General features: G+C 49.5%; 2 protein-coding genes across 2 annotated transcripts; one reads left to right on the top strand and one right to left on the bottom strand.

Annotated features, from left to right (window-relative positions):
• Window positions 1-282: 282 nt before the first annotated feature.
• Window positions 283-4863, top strand: BC939DRAFT_521930 (P-loop containing nucleoside triphosphate hydrolase protein). Its single transcript, XM_051561221.1, has 5 exons — window positions 283-576; window positions 680-870; window positions 977-1316; window positions 1388-1941; window positions 2029-4863. Exons 1-5 carry the CDS (start codon window positions 289-291, stop codon window positions 4841-4843), a joined length of 4188 nt encoding a protein of 1395 aa, XP_051408614.1. The 5' UTR covers window positions 283-288; the 3' UTR covers window positions 4844-4863.
• A 10247-nt stretch (window positions 4864-15110) lies between these two features.
• BC939DRAFT_495784 (P-loop containing nucleoside triphosphate hydrolase protein) lies at window positions 15111-17058 on the bottom strand. The gene is made up of 2 exons (XM_051559660.1): window positions 16552-17058; window positions 15111-15904 (listed from the first exon to the last, which is right to left on the bottom strand). The coding sequence occupies exons 1-2, from the start codon at window positions 16996-16998 to the stop codon at window positions 15119-15121; spliced, it is 1233 nt and encodes a 410-aa protein (XP_051408613.1). The 5' UTR covers window positions 16999-17058; the 3' UTR covers window positions 15111-15118.
• Between the last annotated feature and the right edge of the window lie 311 nt (window positions 17059-17369).

The raw sequence follows: 17369 nt of genomic DNA, 5'->3' as shown, positions 1-17369 counted from the left end.
AGGTGATCTACTCTGCTGATTGCTATTCTTCCACTCCCATCCCCGTAACCATCACCGACTACAAGTGGAGGAAGGAAATTCCATTTTTTCTATCTAATCTCCCTTGCGCCGTGTGTTATCTGATCCTTAAAACGAGGGGCAACAATCTGATAACCTTATTTCTTACTTTTCCAGGCAGGAATAATTCTACTCTCTGCCCTCTCTTTTGCACACATCTTCCGGCAGCGTCATTCCCTATTACCACATGCGCAGCACCTTGAAGCTGAGTTCTGGGCGTCGATTGTTGACATGCTGGCCCTCAACCTTGCCTTTTACCTCACCGTGGTCGAGAATAGAAAGGGCTATTTGGCCTCGAACGTGCTGCTGCTCTTCTGGTTGCTCTGCATCATTGTTACGGGTATCAAGTTCCGCACACTAGTCTCGGACTGTCCTGGCGGTGGATCCTTCGCCACTGGAATCAGAGGACGGCTGGCTGAGGAAGGTATTGTGGGCGCTAGATTGGCCCTGCTTTTTGCAGTATTCGCACTCGAGTGTGCCAAGAAAGATTCGCAGATTCGACTTAGAGAGGATAGTCATGTAAGGATTATTATCACTCATATTTTTGTCTATGAAGAGACACCATACTGCTGTGACAGTATCTAACAGTATGACTTTGCCTATGAATGCAATGCACATATAGGAAAAATGCCCAGAGGAAGAGGCAAACGTATTCTCGATTATTTCCTTCAACTGGGTGACCGGTCTGATGCGTAAGGGATATGCCAAACCTTTAACTATGGATGATCTCTGGCAACTCAGAACCGACGACCGATCTAGCAACGTCTCTGCTTCTTTCGCAGAGGCCTGGGATAGTGAGCTTAGGAAGGAAAAGTACGCTAAGCGATCGCGCGCTTACCTGTATTTGTTCTGAGCAACTTACACTGGTCAGTTATTTGAAGCGTATCGTCTAATAGTAGCTATTGGCCTCTCCTCGTAGTTCAAGTCTCTCGAAAGCGCTTGCAAAAGCGTTCGGAAAGCAGTTCTACATAGCTGGCATCTGGAAACTCATCAACGATACTCTCGGATTCATGCAGCCATTACTTCTGCGGAGAATGTTGCTGTTTGTCATGAGTTACGACACACCTGAGCCTCAACCGTTGTATCGTGGCTATACACTAGCGTGCCTGATGTTTGTTTGCAGTTTGCTTCAGACAACCGTCGTGCAACAGTATTTCCATCTGTGCTTCAGGACCGGGATGAACATCCGTGCTGCATTGGTGACGGCAATCTATCAAAAGTCCCTCCGTCTCTCAAACTCGTCTCGACAAGACTCTACAGTGAGTGCAACGCCTTTTTTTTTTTTTTTACTTTTTGGCATACTAATGGCGGACATTTGACCTTTATTTAGGTCGGTGAGATAGTAAACCATATGTCAATTGACGCCCAGCGCATTCAAGACCTGGTCAGCAATCTCCATAGCCTCTGGTCCGGTGTCTTTCAAATCGCAGTGACTCTCTATCTCCTTCACGCGACTATGGGCTGGGCCATTTTTGTGGGACTTGGTGTGATGATCTTGATCATTCCGCTCAACGCGCAGCTATCCTTGGTCATGCAGACCTACCAGAAAAAACACATGGAGTACAAGGATTCGCGTATTAAGCTAATGAACGAGCTATTGAATGGCATTCGTGTGGTCAAGCTGTACGCCTGGGAGAATACCCTTTTGCAAAAGATTCTCACGGTCCGCAACGAATTCGAGCTCAAGATGATGAAAAAGATGGGATATATCTCTTCTGTGCAGATGTTTACGTGGGCCTCGACGCCGTTCTTGGTCAGCTTGACCAACTTTTCGGTATATACGCTGATCATGAAGAAGACGTTGACGACCGACGTATTGTTTGCTGCGATTGCACTGTTCAACCTGCTGCAGTTCCCTCTGTCGATGCTACCATGGGTCATCGGGTAATGGATCCTTTATTACACGCTGATCCACATGGGTCTTTCATCTGAAAGCAAGATACTGACTAAGAGTTTAATCTCGCATTTTAGATCCTGCATCGAGGCTCGTGTTTCCATCGATCGAGTATACAAGTTTTTGACGAGTGCCGAGGTCGATCCTAATGCTGTCATCACGGAAAGTCGAACTCCCGTGTCAGCTACCTCGGACGCCACGGACAAGTACGCTCTGCTGGTTACCGACGCATCCTACAGCTGGTACAAGCATTCTTCGCCTGTCATTTCGGACATCAACCTCGCCTTGAAAAAAAGTTGCCTGCTCAGCGTCATTGGCCGTGTCGGATCAGGAAAGAGCTCCTTAATGGCCGCATTGTGCGGGGACTTGGAACGCACTTCAGGGGAAGTCCGTATCCGTGGCTCGGTTGCATTTGTGCCTCAACAGGCATGGATCATGAACGACACGCTGCGCGCCAACATCCTATTTGGCAGCCCTTACGATCCGGTGTTTTACCGAAAGACCGTCGAGGCATGCTGCCTGTTGCCAGACTTTTCGATGTTGCTTGGTGGCGACATGACGGAGATTGGCGAGCGCGGGATCAACCTATCGGGTGGTCAGAAGGCAAGGATCTCGCTGGCGCGTGCTGTTTATGCTCGTGCGGATGTCTATCTGTTTGATGACCCTCTCTCGGCAGTCGATGCACATGTGGGAAGGACGATCTTCGACAAGGTGATCGGGCCCAGAGGACTACTGGCGGATAGGGCGAGGATCTTTGTTACACACCAGATTCAGTATCTGGCGCAGTCGACCACGATTCTCATGCTACGCGATGGCAAGATGGTAGAGCAGGGCAACTTTCAGGAGCTGATGGCAAAGAAGACGGAGGTCTATCAGCTGATGACTGAGTTCGGCAAGGAGGACCATAGGCGTCATCATGAAGGCAAAACCGCTGGTATCCTCATGGAAATTGATGGTCAGCAAGGAGCCACGACGGGCCCTTCCGCTCGCCGCGGTAGCGTGCACAGCATTGAAAGCGTTGGAACGCTACGTCTCTCATCTACGGACGGGGACAACCAGGGGATCGATGCAAGTAAGGACACTACTACAGACGACGCCCTTAAAAGCAAGAACAGCATCATCGTCGAAGAGGACATGAGGCAAGGTGGCGTCAGTAAGAGCGTGTACTGGGCTTATGCTAAGGCCTGCTCTTACAAAGGTGTGCTCATGTACATTTTTTCACTGGTGTGCTCGGAATCCGCTCTGGTGGGCATGTCGCTCTGGCTGACCCATTGGAGTCGAAGCAACGACGGCAGCAGCAATGGCAACCACGGCGCAATGTATTACATTAGCATCTACGCGCTCCTGGGGATTGTCTTCTCGTTGCTGACGGTATTTCAATCGATCGTGAACACAGTGTACTGTGGTATCCGCGCGTCGCGCGTCTTACACGAGAAGATGCTTAGGAGCATCTTGAGATCACCCATAGTCTTTTTTGACACCACACCAATGGGACGTATTTTGAACCGTTTCAGCAAGGACCAAGCGACCATTGACGAGATTTTACCAAGAACCGTTGCTGGCTATCTTCTCAATCTGTTCCCGGTCATCGCCATCTTGGTTGTGATTATGGTATCAACGCCGACCCTGGTTTTTGTGATCGTGCCATTTAGTTTTCTGTACATGCTGCTGCAAAGATACTATCTAGCTACGTCTCGCGAGATTCGCAGATTAGACTCTGTTTCTCGATCACCGGTCTTTGCACATTTCCAGGAGACTCTCGGTGGAATTAGCACTATCCGCGCTTACCGTCAACAGGACAGGTTCATCAAGGGTAATGCGTACCGGCTGGATCAGAACTTGCGCGCCTTCTATCCCGGTATCGCAGGAAACCGCTGGCTCGCGTTTCGTCTAGAGACCTTGAGTTCACTCATCATCTTTGGAACCGCTTTTCTCTCTGTGCTGTCGTTGGCCAGACATGTCGCTGTTGATCCTGGACTTGTGGGTCTCTCGTTGACATATGCGCTCAATATCACCCAGACCTTGACCTGGATGGTGCGTAATTTTACCGACGTTGAATCCAATATCGTGGCTGTTGAGCGCCTTCAAGAATACGTCGATCTCAAGCCTGAAGCCTCAGAGATCAATCCCGCCAATCGTCCACCACAGGAATGGCCAGCTCAGGGACGCGTCGAATTCATCGACTACGAGACCAGATATCGCCCAGGGCTCGATCTTGTCCTCCGCGGCGTCAACTGCTCGATCAACCCTCATGAGAAGATCGGCATCTGCGGCCGAACAGGAGCAGGCAAGTCCAGTTTGACCCTGTCGCTCTTCCGCATCATCGAGGCCGCCAAGGGACAGATTCTTGTCGACGGCATCGATATCTCGACTCTGGGCCTGTACGATGTCCGCTCTCGGTTCTCGATTATCCCCCAGGACCCGGTCCTGTTTGCTGGTACTATCCGGTTCAACCTGGATCCCTTGGGGACAAGGCCCGACGTCGACCTGTGGCAGGCACTCGAGGACTCGTATCTCAAGGAATATGTCTCGGCCATGGAAGGAGGACTCAATGCGATGGTGCTTGAGGGAGGCGACAATTTCTCGGTGGGCCAAAGGCAGCTGATCTGCCTTGCACGGGCGCTTCTCCGCAAGACCAGCTTGTTGGTCCTGGACGAGGCAACGGCGGCGATTGATCTGGAGACAGATGCGCTGGTGCAGGCGATTATCCGGCAAAAGTTCCGCGAGTGCACGATCCTGACGATCGCGCATCGAATCGACACAGTGATGGATAGCGACAGGATCATGGTTCTGGACCAGGGACGGGTGGCAGAGTTCGACATGCCAGCGGCATTGCTTGCGGACCAGAGCTCGATCTTTTACTCTCTCGCCAAGCAGTCTGGGAACGCGTAGAATAGCATAGCAATAGGGATACACGACATTCATAAAGCGGCGTTGTTTATTCCCATAGCCCAGATGTGTGCCCAGATATGTGCCCAGATGTGTGTTCAGATGTGTGTCCACACGCCTGCTCAAATGTCTGCTCAGATGCCTAGGTGGTATGTCACGCGCAGTGGACACCATTTTACCGCTGTCGAGCGCCTTTTGTCTGTGGACGACGCCCAGAACTGCTTGCATGCGTGCCAGCATCGGAGCTTGCTTTGCCTCCAGCAGAGGTCCCGGCCTCAAACGGAGACATTCGATCGTCCGGCGACTCCATATCCGAGAAGACATGCTACCCCGGTTGAGGATCCTTTTCTGCTTGCTTTCCTTAAGCGTTGTCCAGGACTCACGGAAGTGACGCTTCTGGCTGTCCCTGAGACTCGCGCAAGGAACTTACTACAGCTACTCGCGTTCCACTGCTCCAAGGTCGACTCGATACAGTCCAGCAATGGTTTGGATGGATGCCAAGGGTACGGCGTGGAGTCAGCTTGTTTAGTAGAGATGGCCCTGCTACATAGGTGCTAGCAGTTGTGGAGGTATGTGTTCGCTATGGAGGTATGTGTTCGCCATGACCAGGAGTCGAACCCGGACGGACAGATTGCAAGTCAATGGCTCTTACCAACCTGGCAAAGAGCCGTGCACGGGTATAAGAATCAACTGAATTCTTTGGTTTCCACCAATCATAGTGATTCATGTGTCGAGGGGGTCTACACCATGTCTTCTCGGCTAAGAGGGTTCTGGGTTATGTGTTGAAAATGTTAATGCGAAAGGCCTGGTGCCCCTCGACACATCTTTTGACTTTTTCTTCCATGTGCTATATCTTTTTTTTTTCTTTTTTTTTGGCACCCGTTGTGACACAGCGGCTACAGGAACCAGCTGTGTGGAGGCACCTAGCAGCAGCGAATGTTCTGTGTATTGTATTTTAGCTTGATGACTGAGGCAGCTATGCGTGGTCACCTGAACCTTAGAAGAGAAAAGTAGGTGCTACACGGCGCTAAAGTCGGATTGGCACACCTGAGCTCACATCGATCGACTGCCGTCGATGTTAGATGCTGCCGCCGATGTAAGGTGCTGGCCGAGACAGCAACAGGTCGAACCCTTGCTGGGAGCCCATCCCCTGCAACTAGACATACATCGTAACAGTGAGCTGCAGCATTTGGAGCGATAACTAGGTATGTTTGCATTTGGTGTTGCAAAAGCACACCGCGCAATGTGCGTTGTGCAGTGTCCGTTGTGCAGTGTCCATGCATTGTGTAACGTCCATGGATCGACGTACTCTACGCATAACTCTTGCACGGGCTCTTATGGCACAGCTAGAAATCTGCAGTCGGCCGTCAGAGTGTCGCACTTGCCCCCAAAGAAACCAAACCGAGAGCCAGCTTGGACGGAAATCAGTACAGGCACCTCGATGTACTGCTGCTGCTTCTACTAGCGCCGGTGCAAGTGTACCAATCATCTTCAAAAGGCCTACATCCTGTCCTTCAGTTACATCGCTGTCAACACCTCCAGCACAAAGCGAGCATGTTATCGATCGCACAAGGCAACTGTTGGAGCAAACAGTAGCTGCTTCTTTATTTTATTTCATTTACTTTATTCCATTTCTTTATCTTTACTTTGCTCTACAATTTTGTAGGGAGAGAAAGGAAAAAGAAAAAGGGAAAGGAAAGGAGGAACGGAAAGGAGGGAAGGAAAGAAAGGGAAGGGAAAAAAAAGAAAAGAGAAAAAAGAGAAAAGAAAAAAGAGAAAAAAAAGAAAAGAGAAAAAAAAGAAAAGAGAAAAAAAAGAAAAGAGAAAAAAAGAAAAGAGAAAAAAAAGAAAAGAGAAAAAAAAGAAAAGAGAAAAAAAGAAAAGAGAAAAAAAGAAAAGAGAAAAAAAAGAAAAGAGAAAAAAAAGAAAAAAGAGAAAAAAAAAAAACGGCTTGCCATCGGTCGACCTTACTCAGAAGAGTAAAGGCCGTGCAGGGCACACCTCGAGCAGGTTGCAAGCCATGGTGCCCCAAAAAACCACGAATGTGGGAAAAAAAGAGTGGATCTCACGCAGCAACTCACCAACCCCCGCTGACCCATCTTTTTTTATTAGCCCTCGAACCCCATGTGCAACCCCCAATCGCGCAGAACAATGCCCTGATCATCACCGGCACTAGACCTACCAGGGTGTTCTTGGCAACACGAAGCCGCCCCGTCAAGCGCAGAGCAGACCACATGGGTCACAACAACAAAAAATGGCGAAAAGTGTTGCGCTCATTGCTGTTCAGAACGGAACTGCTGTTCAAGAAAAATGCAGAGAGGGGGGCCCGCTCTTCGCCGCCCACTGGTAGCCCTAGGCCTCAGAAATGGGGCCGCTCATCTTTGATTTTTTGTTTTTCGATTTCATTTTCATGGTTTTTTCGTGTTCTTCGTCCCGGTGATGAACAAAAAAAATTAGAAACGAATACGGAAAAAAAAAATACGGGGGAAAAAAAAACAACCGAAGCAGAAAAAACAGAGAACCCCGCTGTGTGCTCGTACAGTTGACTTTGCGGTGTACAAAGTCCAAGAAAGCTCTAGGAAAGGTGGGAAGAAGGGGGAAGGAGAGCGACAGAGAGAGAGAGAGAGAACAATGGGGAGGTGAGCGACGATATCAGAGTGGAGGTGCAAAGATTGGAGGCACAAAGAGTGTAGGCACAAAGAGTGTAGGCACAAAGAGTGTAGGTACAAAGAGTGTAGGCACAAAGAGTGTAGGCACAAAGAGTGTAGGCACAAAGAGTGTAGGCACAGAGAGCGCAGGTGCAAAGAGTGGAGGCTCAAAGAGTGCAGGTGCAAAGAGTGGAAGCATATAGTGTGGGGCTGTGAAGAGAGGAGTGAAGAGAGTGCAGCTGTGAAGAGAGGAGTGGAGAGAGTGCAGCTGAATGTTAGTACTTACCTTGACGTTGAAGCAGTGACAAGGAGAAAAGAAAGAGAAAAGAAAAGAAAAGAGTGAGGTACAACGGCTGGTTTACATACCGCCAGCGCCACCATCAGCGCCACCATCAGCTGGAGCCATTTACGGACGAGTGCATTGCGGAGGCGCATGCAGAGAAATACCCAGCACCGATAGCTGTATCGGTAGCAACATCGATTGCAGCAACACTAGTGGACGATACTGCTCTCAAAACGAGACAAGAATAAGTAATAGTAACAGCAGGGAAGAAGAGCGAGGGCAAAGAACGCAGACACGCACAGTGGAGACAATGGTGCTCTTTCGCAGCAGCACGCTTGTAGGCAGTGGCTGCTGAACACGTCTCAAAGCGACTCTTATCTGATCGGATCAAACTATCCACTTTGGAACACACCTTGCTGAATGGGCCCCTTCAATAGCTGATTTACGATCCATAGTTTAATGCTCCTGTGCCTGGATCAAATAAAGGAATATCACCCACTGCAACCGCTAGCGGGTGACAGACTGGCACAAACCCTGTAACGCACATCAGTAAATACGCCAAAAGAGAATGCTACAAGTAACAGCACCCGCGGGGACCTAATAGAGCCGCACCGCTAACACCCTGCAGCGTCTTCTGCAGTGCAGCCCTGTGTGATCACAAAAAATAAACCACCGATCCCAGGATCAGAGTCATCAGCAATGAGGATCGCGGCAGGCGGCAATGAGCAACAGCAGCCCTGCCGCTCTCCATGCTAACACAAACCAAGGTATTCTGCGGAGAGCAAGGAGCGGGTCCTATCTCTGTCTTCGGGCCTTCTGGTCACTGTGGCCTGACCAGGGTGGTCTAACCCTGTGCGCTCCACGCGTATGTGGCCCATGCATTTGATTCTTGATGTAATTGGAGCTCTCTTTGTTTACAGCCTAAATTTGTGGCCCAAGCACTGCACTCCCAAAGAGGCTGTGGATTTGGTTGGTGCAGCGACCATCATTGGGCTGCTGATACTGCCTCACCTCATTTTGCTCCTCCGACATGGTAGCGGTGTTCTGGGGTCCATCCATCCTGGAACACTCCATTGAGGTGCTGAAGCGATTGAGGGTCAATGCCATGTTTGAACACTGGTTGCGCTGCGAATGCTGCTCTGACGAGCTGAACGAGGCGCATTAGACAAAAGTAGTGCTTCCTCGACGGGAAAAGCATTGGTACTGACGATATCCTCTTTAGGCGGGCGTTCTACTTCACCGGCGGCCCCTGGTCGCCTGCTTCCGTAAATGCGTTGCTGCTGGCGCAGCTTCTAAGCTCAGTGATCGGTTGATAGGCCTCTGCTTTCTTTGTCTTCAACTGCTGAAGATTACTCTGCTCTAACTACCTTACCATTGCCCGGCATCAGAACCGTAGACAATTGTGTCAGCTTCTGTATCTGGTATGTAACAAAAATCTCCGTCTTGCCTGCCAGTAGTTTCCTGGACAAGGAGCCTTTCCATTTCGACCCGCAGGACTATTTGGCGTAGCGAAATCAAGATAGTCCCACAACTACAGCAACCGTGGCCAATGTAAAAAAGAGATAAAGATGCCTCATCTTCCCCCACACACACATCCATAAAGGTCTCTCGCTCTGCGCTCTTTCCTGTCCTCACATTCTCGTCTGTCGTCTTTATCCTACTTCCTCGTTTACTCTTTAGCTCACTATCCACCCTGCATACAACGGCGGCATCATATCCCGTAATCCTATTGTACCCCACATTCAACGTTCGCCCTATAATCATTTTAAAGTCCGGCCAATTTGCGCACAACACTATCGTTAAAGCTCACTTGTGAGTATTGATCTCGTAAGATTCGCTAGACCTTGTCGTCTTCCCACGATCCTTTGCTCACCTTAACTTATTCACTACTGTACTATCATTAGTATCATTGCCTCCTCCTTGGAACAGCTAAGTTTCTTTCAATATACCGTCTTTCCGCTCCTGCGAGTCTCGTAAGCTCACAACTGTGTCGCCTTGGCGTTTCGTCGGTGGAGTTAATGGACCAATTGATGCGTATCACTCTATTAATCTCGGACCACTGTCACTTGTACACTTGTCTTTATGTGTATTAGCGATCTACTCGATTAAAACGGGGATGGATAGAGCCTTTAGTATTTGGTCGATATGATCATTGAAAGAGGTTAACCGATATGAAAGCCATTAATTCGTTCATGCATGTTGATGTAATGTTGCTGCGCTAAGGATACGTTGTATTAACCAGGTATCGGTCCTGTATGATCCCTACAGGGAGAGAGCCTGGGCTTGAAATCGAGCAGTAGCTGCTGTCGCCCAGCAAACCGACGCTCAGCTGAACTCGGGGGCCACTGATGCGATGGTCCATGGCCTCCACTGCAAACTCTCCGAGATGTCTAATCACAGCACACAGTAGAGATGTCTGTTCGGCCTTTTCTGAGAACGTCGAGTATAGCACAGCAAGTTTTATGAGATGTGTTTGTTGTCTTTCGGTAGAGTTGGCATGGATGAACACATTTCCCTGCCAGTTTCGGCCTCGTTAGTCTCACTACAGACACGTCTATAGGAAAATTGCAACCATTTTCATTGTCATGTAACGCAAGCAGCGCGTCGTGTCCATACATTTTTCTCTTTTCAACTCGCCAACAATTGAGCAGCCCAGATAGAAATGGCTGTTTATATGATGGATGGAGTTAATTGCATGAGTCTTTCTAAATAAAGCAATGTATTCAATCCTAGAACGAGGACCTGTAATTCCGCAGACAGTTTTCTGTTTTCGACTCTAATCGTACCATGGACATCATCAACCTCAAATGTATAACCATTTGCGCTATTGTTGGGGGAAGATGAGGCATCTTTATCTCTTTTTTACATTGGCCACGGTTGCTGTAGTTGTGGGACTATCTTGATTTCGCTACGCCAAATAGTCCTGCGGGTCGAAATGGAAAGGCTCCTTGTCCAGGAAACTACTGGCAGGCAAGACGGAGATTTTTGTTACATACCAGATACAGAAGCTGACACAATTGTCTACGGTTCTGATGCCGGGCAATGGTAAGGTAGTTAGAGCAGAGTAATCTTCAGCAGTTGAAGACAAAGAAAGCAGAGGCCTATCAACCGATCACTGAGCTTAGAAGCTGCGCCAGCAGCAACGCATTTACGGAAGCAGGCGACCAGGGGCCGCCGGTGAAGTAGAACGCCCGCCTAAAGAGGATATCGTCAGTACCAATGCTTTTCCCGTCGAGGAAGCACTACTTTTGTCTAATGCGCCTCGTTCAGCTCGTCAGAGCAGCATTCGCAGCGCAACCAGTGTTCAAACATGGCATTGACCCTCAATCGCTTCAGCACCTCAATGGAGTGTTCCAGGATGGATGGACCCCAGAACACCGCTACCATGTCGGAGGAGCAAAATGAGGTGAGGCAGTATCAGCAGCCCAATGATGGTCGCTGCACCAACCAAATCCACAGCCTCTTTGGGAGTGCAGTGCTTGGGCCACAAATTTAGGCTGTAAACAAAGAGAGCTCCAATTACATCAAGAATCAAATGCATGGGCCACATACGCGTGGAGCGCACAGGGTTAGACCACCCTGGTCAGGCCACAGTGACCAGAAGGCCCGAAGACAGAGATAGGACCCGCTCCTTGCTCTCCGCAGAATACCTTGGTTTGTGTTAGCATGGAGAGCGGCAGGGCTGCTGTTGCTCATTGCCGCCTGCCGCGATCCTCATTGCTGATGACTCTGATCCTGGGATCGGTGGTTTATTTTTTGTGATCACACAGGGCTGCACTGCAGAAGACGCTGCAGGGTGTTAGCGGTGCGGCTCTATTAGGTCCCCGCGGGTGCTGTTACTTGTAGCATTCTCTTTTGGCGTATTTACTGATGTGCGTTACAGGGTTTGTGCCAGTCTGTCACCCGCTAGCGGTTGCAGTGGGTGATATTCCTTTATTTGATCCAGGCACAGGAGCATTAAACTATGGATCGTAAATCAGCTATTGAAGGGGCCCATTCAGCAAGGTGTGTTCCAAAGTGGATAGTTTGATCCGATCAGATAAGAGTCGCTTTGAGACGTGTTCAGCAGCCACTGCCTACAAGCGTGCTGCTGCGAAAGAGCACCATTGTCTCCACTGTGCGTGTCTGCGTTCTTTGCCCTCGCTCTTCTTCCCTGCTGTTACTATTACTTATTCTTGTCTCGTTTTGAGAGCAGTATCGTCCACTAGTGTTGCTGCAATCGATGTTGCTACCGATACAGCTATCGGTGCTGGGTATTTCTCTGCATGCGCCTCCGCAATGCACTCGTCCGTAAATGGCTCCAGCTGATGGTGGCGCTGATGGTGGCGCTGGCGGTATGTAAACCAGCCGTTGTACCTCACTCTTTTCTTTTCTTTTCTCTTTCTTTTCTCCTTGTCACTGCTTCAACGTCAAGGTAAGTACTAACATTCAGCTGCACTCTCTCCACTCCTCTCTTCACAGCTGCACTCTCTTCACTCCTCTCTTCACAGCCCCACACTATATGCTTCCACTCTTTGCACCTGCACTCTTTGAGCCTCCACTCTTTGCACCTGCGCTCTCTGTGCCTACACTCTTTGTGCCTACACTCTTTGTGCCTACACTCTTTGTGCCTACACTCTTTGTACCTACACTCTTTGTGCCTACACTCTTTGTGCCTACACTCTTTGTGCCTCCAATCTTTGCACCTCCACTCTGATATCGTCGCTCACCTCCCCATTGTTCTCTCTCTCTCTCTCTGTCGCTCTCCTTCCCCCTTCTTCCCACCTTTCCTAGAGCTTTCTTGGACTTTGTACACCGCAAAGTCAACTGTACGAGCACACAGCGGGGTTCTCTGTTTTTTCTGCTTCGGTTGTTTTTTTTTCCCCCGTATTTTTTTTTTCCGTATTCGTTTCTAATTTTTTTTGTTCATCACCGGGACGAAGAACACGAAAAAACCATGAAAATGAAATCGAAAAACAAAAAATCAAAGATGAGCGGCCCCATTTCTGAGGCCTAGGGCTACCAGTGGGCGGCGAAGAGCGGGCCCCCCTCTCTGCATTTTTCTTGAACAGCAGTTCCGTTCTGAACAGCAATGAGCGCAACACTTTTCGCCATTTTTTGTTGTTGTGACCCATGTGGTCTGCTCTGCGCTTGACGGGGCGGCTTCGTGTTGCCAAGAACACCCTGGTAGGTCTAGTGCCGGTGATGATCAGGGCATTGTTCTGCGCGATTGGGGGTTGCACATGGGGTTCGAGGGCTAATAAAAAAAGATGGGTCAGCGGGGGTTGGTGAGTTGCTGCGTGAGATCCACTCTTTTTTTCCCACATTCGTGGTTTTTTGGGGCACCATGGCTTGCAACCTGCTCGAGGTGTGCCCTGCACGGCCTTTACTCTTCTGAGTAAGGTCGACCGATGGCAAGCCGTTTTTTTTTTTTCTCTTTTTTCTTTTTTTTCTCTTTTCTTTTTTTCTCTTTTCTTTTTTTTCTCTTTTCTTTTTTTTCTCTTTTCTTTTTTTTCTCTTTTCTTTTTTTTCTCTTTTCTTTTTTTTCTCTTTTCTTTTTTTTCTCTTTTCTTTTTTTTCTCTTTTCTTTTTTTTCTCTTTTTTCTTTTCTCTTTTTTCTCTTTTCTTTTTTTTCCCTTCCCTTTCTTTCCTTCCCTCCTTTCCGTTCCTCCTTTCCTTTCCCTTTTTCTTTTTCCTTTCTCTCCCTACAAAATTGTAGAGCAAAGTAAAGATAAAGAAATGGAATAAAGTAAATGAAATAAAATAAAGAAGCAGCTACTGTTTGCTCCAACAGTTGCCTTGTGCGATCGATAACATGCTCGCTTTGTGCTGGAGGTGTTGACAGCGATGTAACTGAAGGACAGGATGTAGGCCTTTTGAAGATGATTGGTACACTTGCACCGGCGCTAGTAGAAGCAGCAGCAGTACATCGAGGTGCCTGTACTGATTTCCGTCCAAGCTGGCTCTCGGTTTGGTTTCTTTGGGGGCAAGTGCGACACTCTGACGGCCGACTGCAGATTTCTAGCTGTGCCATAAGAGCCCGTGCAAGAGTTATGCGTAGAGTACGTCGATCCATGGACGTTACACAATGCATGGACACTGCACAACGGACACTGCACAACGCACATTGCGCGGTGTGCTTTTGCAACACCAAATGCAAACATACCTAGTTATCGCTCCAAATGCTGCAGCTCACTGTTACGATGTATGTCTAGTTGCAGGGGATGGGCTCCCAGCAAGGGTTCGACCTGTTGCTGTCTCGGCCAGCACCTTACATCGGCGGCAGCATCTAACATCGACGGCAGTCGATCGATGTGAGCTCAGGTGTGCCAATCCGACTTTAGCGCCGTGTAGCACCTACTTTTCTCTTCTAAGGTTCAGGTGACCACGCATAGCTGCCTCAGTCATCAAGCTAAAATACAATACACAGAACATTCGCTGCTGCTAGGTGCCTCCACACAGCTGGTTCCTGTAGCCGCTGTGTCACAACGGGTGCCAAAAAAAAAGAAAAAAAAAAGATATAGCACATGGAAGAAAAAGTCAAAAGATGTGTCGAGGGGCACCAGGCCTTTCGCATTAACATTTTCAACACATAACCCAGAACCCTCTTAGCCGAGAAGACATGGTGTAGACCCCCTCGACACATGAATCACTATGATTGGTGGAAACCAAAGAATTCAGTTGATTCTTATACCCGTGCACGGCTCTTTGCCAGGTTGGTAAGAGCCATTGACTTGCAATCTGTCCGTCCGGGTTCGACTCCTGGTCATGGCGAACACATACCTCCATAGCGAACACATACCTCCACAACTGCTAGCACCTATGTAGCAGGGCCATCTCTACTAAACAAGCTGACTCCACGCCGTACCCTTGGCATCCATCCAAACCATTGCTGGACTGTATCGAGTCGACCTTGGAGCAGTGGAACGCGAGTAGCTGTAGTAAGTTCCTTGCGCGAGTCTCAGGGACAGCCAGAAGCGTCACTTCCGTGAGTCCTGGACAACGCTTAAGGAAAGCAAGCAGAAAAGGATCCTCAACCGGGGTAGCATGTCTTCTCGGATATGGAGTCGCCGGACGATCGAATGTCTCCGTTTGAGGCCGGGACCTCTGCTGGAGGCAAAGCAAGCTCCGATGCTGGCACGCATGCAAGCAGTTCTGGGCGTCGTCCACAGACAAAAGGCGCTCGACAGCGGTAAAATGGTGTCCACTGCGCGTGACATACCACCTAGGCATCTGAGCAGACATTTGAGCAGGCGTGTGGACACACATCTGAACACACATCTGGGCACATATCTGGGCACACATCTGGGCTATGGGAATAAACAACGCCGCTTTATGAATGTCGTGTATCCCTATTGCTATGCTATTCTACGCGTTCCCAGACTGCTTGGCGAGAGAGTAAAAGATCGAGCTCTGGTCCGCAAGCAATGCCGCTGGCATGTCGAACTCTGCCACCCGTCCCTGGTCCAGAACCATGATCCTGTCGCTATCCATCACTGTGTCGATTCGATGCGCGATCGTCAGGATCGTGCACTCGCGGAACTTTTGCCGGATAATCGCCTGCACCAGCGCATCTGTCTCCAGATCAATCGCCGCCGTTGCCTCGTCCAGGACCAACAAGCTGGTCTTGCGGAGAAGCGCCCGTGCAAGGCAGATCAGCTGCCTTTGGCCCACCGAGAAATTGTCGCCTCCCTCAAGCACCATCGCATTGAGTCCTCCTTCCATGGCCGAGACATATTCCTTGAGATACGAGTCCTCGAGTGCCTGCCACAGGTCGACGTCGGGCCTTGTCCCCAAGGGATCCAGGTTGAACCGGATAGTACCAGCAAACAGGACCGGGTCCTGGGGGATAATCGAGAACCGAGAGCGGACATCGTACAGGCCCAGAGTCGAGATATCGATGCCGTCGACAAGAATCTGTCCCTTGGCGGCCTCGATGATGCGGAAGAGCGACAGGGTCAAACTGGACTTGCCTGCTCCTGTTCGGCCGCAGATGCCGATCTTCTCATGAGGGTTGATCGAGCAGTTGACGCCGCGGAGGACAAGATCGAGCCCTGGGCGATATCTGGTCTCGTAGTCGATGAATTCGACGCGTCCCTGAGCTGGCCATTCCTGTGGTGGACGATTGGCGGGATTGATCTCTGAGGCTTCAGGCTTGAGATCGACGTATTCTTGAAGTCACCCTAAATGTACATGGCGTTGCTTTGCCCAATGGTGTTGGTATGCTCGCTTTGATCGATTTTCTGAAACAAGTGATGATTCGTGGAGGAGTGTGGTAGCGCGATGGACTGATACTTCCTTCAGCGCGCTCTCCAGGAGACAGAAGTATGTAAGGATGGCAAAGAAACGGCAATTGGATGCTAGAGCAGAGCACAGAAGCTAAACGTCAGTAGATTGCAATGCGGCCAAGTCTACGGCTGGAATAGGGCGAGTATTTCAGATCAGAGAAACAAGATGAAGACTTAGCCGCTCGTTCCTCCTCAGGCTGGCTAAAGGACCGCTGCCTGTCGCTGAATGAGACGGAACGGAGGTTATTAATGGCGCCATACAAGGGTCAAATCCACACCGAGTCTTTAAGCTTGATCCCGCATGTTAGTACTCGATTCATGGATGGACAGTTTATTTTTCATCCGGGTATCATGTTCCATTAAACGCAAACAGCAAAAATATCTGTGCACTTGCAGCATATATAAAGTGCCGTGAAGGCAATAGTTCGCTCGTCTTTATTTGATGAGGGCTGGTTTGGGCATGAATGTCTTCCTCTTATTTCCAGACTGAGGCTTGCCATACATCAATTCAACATAATCCAGTCTTGGCTTCGTCTTGTCTAGGTTCTCATTTTTCTTCTTGTTGGCCTGTGCTGCCTTGCTGCCGCTGCCTGTACTGCTCTGATGTGTCGTGGTATCATGGTCCTCATCCATATCCTCGTCCTCAGACTCGAGTTCTACATCCTCCAGAATCTCTAGATCCTTGACCGCCTGCTTGACCCCTCCGTTCAGCTGCATCTTGTATGCAAGCGAGGCTTTGGGTGGGTGTGCTCCTGCTGAGGAGATAGTCGACTTTTTGGCGATGGTAGGGTTGGCAGTCACGGAGAGAACGTCCTTTGTCTTGCTGTGTCCTTTCTGCCCTCCAGTCGTTGTTGAGTTGCTAGAGTCGAATAGGCTGGTCTCGGCTGTACCCTTTGTCAATGACATGACAGCCTTTTCCTTGCGTGTCGGACGCTTGAAGAACTTTGCTGACTTTCCCATAGTTGTATATATGCGACTGGAATGAGTGAGGTGTGGGCGTGGGATGAAGAAGGTGCTTTTGAAGTGCGCTTCAAAAAAAAAAAAAAAAATCTTGTTTACCTTGCCGAGGTGACTGTCTCCGTAGAATTGCACGCCGGCACTAGGGAACGCGCCTGGTATGCGTACTCCGGACTCTAGTGAAGCCAATTGCTTCCGCTAGCAGTGCCCTACAGCAGGGAGAGGGCGCCCAACACTCTGTGGACCTGGTCTCCAAAGGGTCCTCATTTTTGGGACCTGGCCTGTCAAAGATAGATCTAGCTTAAGCGGGACTGTTTTACAGCTCTAGCCAGTCTATGAAGCGATCATGACGATTTTGAACTTTGACGCGAAAT

The sequence above is a fragment of the Gamsiella multidivaricata genome, assembly GCF_025024155.1.
Source record: "Gamsiella multidivaricata strain RSA 2152 chromosome Unknown BC939scaffold_71, whole genome shotgun sequence".
Taxonomy (NCBI): domain Eukaryota; kingdom Fungi; phylum Mortierellomycota; class Mortierellomycetes; order Mortierellales; family Mortierellaceae; genus Gamsiella; species Gamsiella multidivaricata.
The sequence above is the reverse complement of the archived record's forward strand: the minus strand, read 5'-3'. Positions and strand labels throughout refer to the sequence as shown.

Bases quoted from the DNA above. Each gene is read 5' to 3' on its own strand.
- BC939DRAFT_521930 (XM_051561221.1), top strand. From the start codon at position 289: ATGCTGGCCCTCAACCTTGCCTTTTACCTCACCGTGGTCGAGAATAGA. The intron at 577-679 runs GTAAGGATTATT...ATGCACATATAG, and splicing joins GACTTAGAGAGGATAGTCAT to GAAAAATGCCCAGAGGAAGA. The intron at 1,942-2,028 runs GTAATGGATCCT...CTCGCATTTTAG, and splicing joins ATGCTACCATGGGTCATCGG to ATCCTGCATCGAGGCTCGTG.
- BC939DRAFT_495784 (XM_051559660.1), bottom strand. From the start codon at position 16,998: ATGGGAAAGTCAGCAAAGTTCTTCAAGCGTCCGACACGCAAGGAAAAG. The intron at 15,905-16,551 runs GTTGAATTGATG...GTCGATCTCAAG, and splicing joins CGAAGCCAAGACTGGATTAT to CCTGAAGCCTCAGAGATCAA.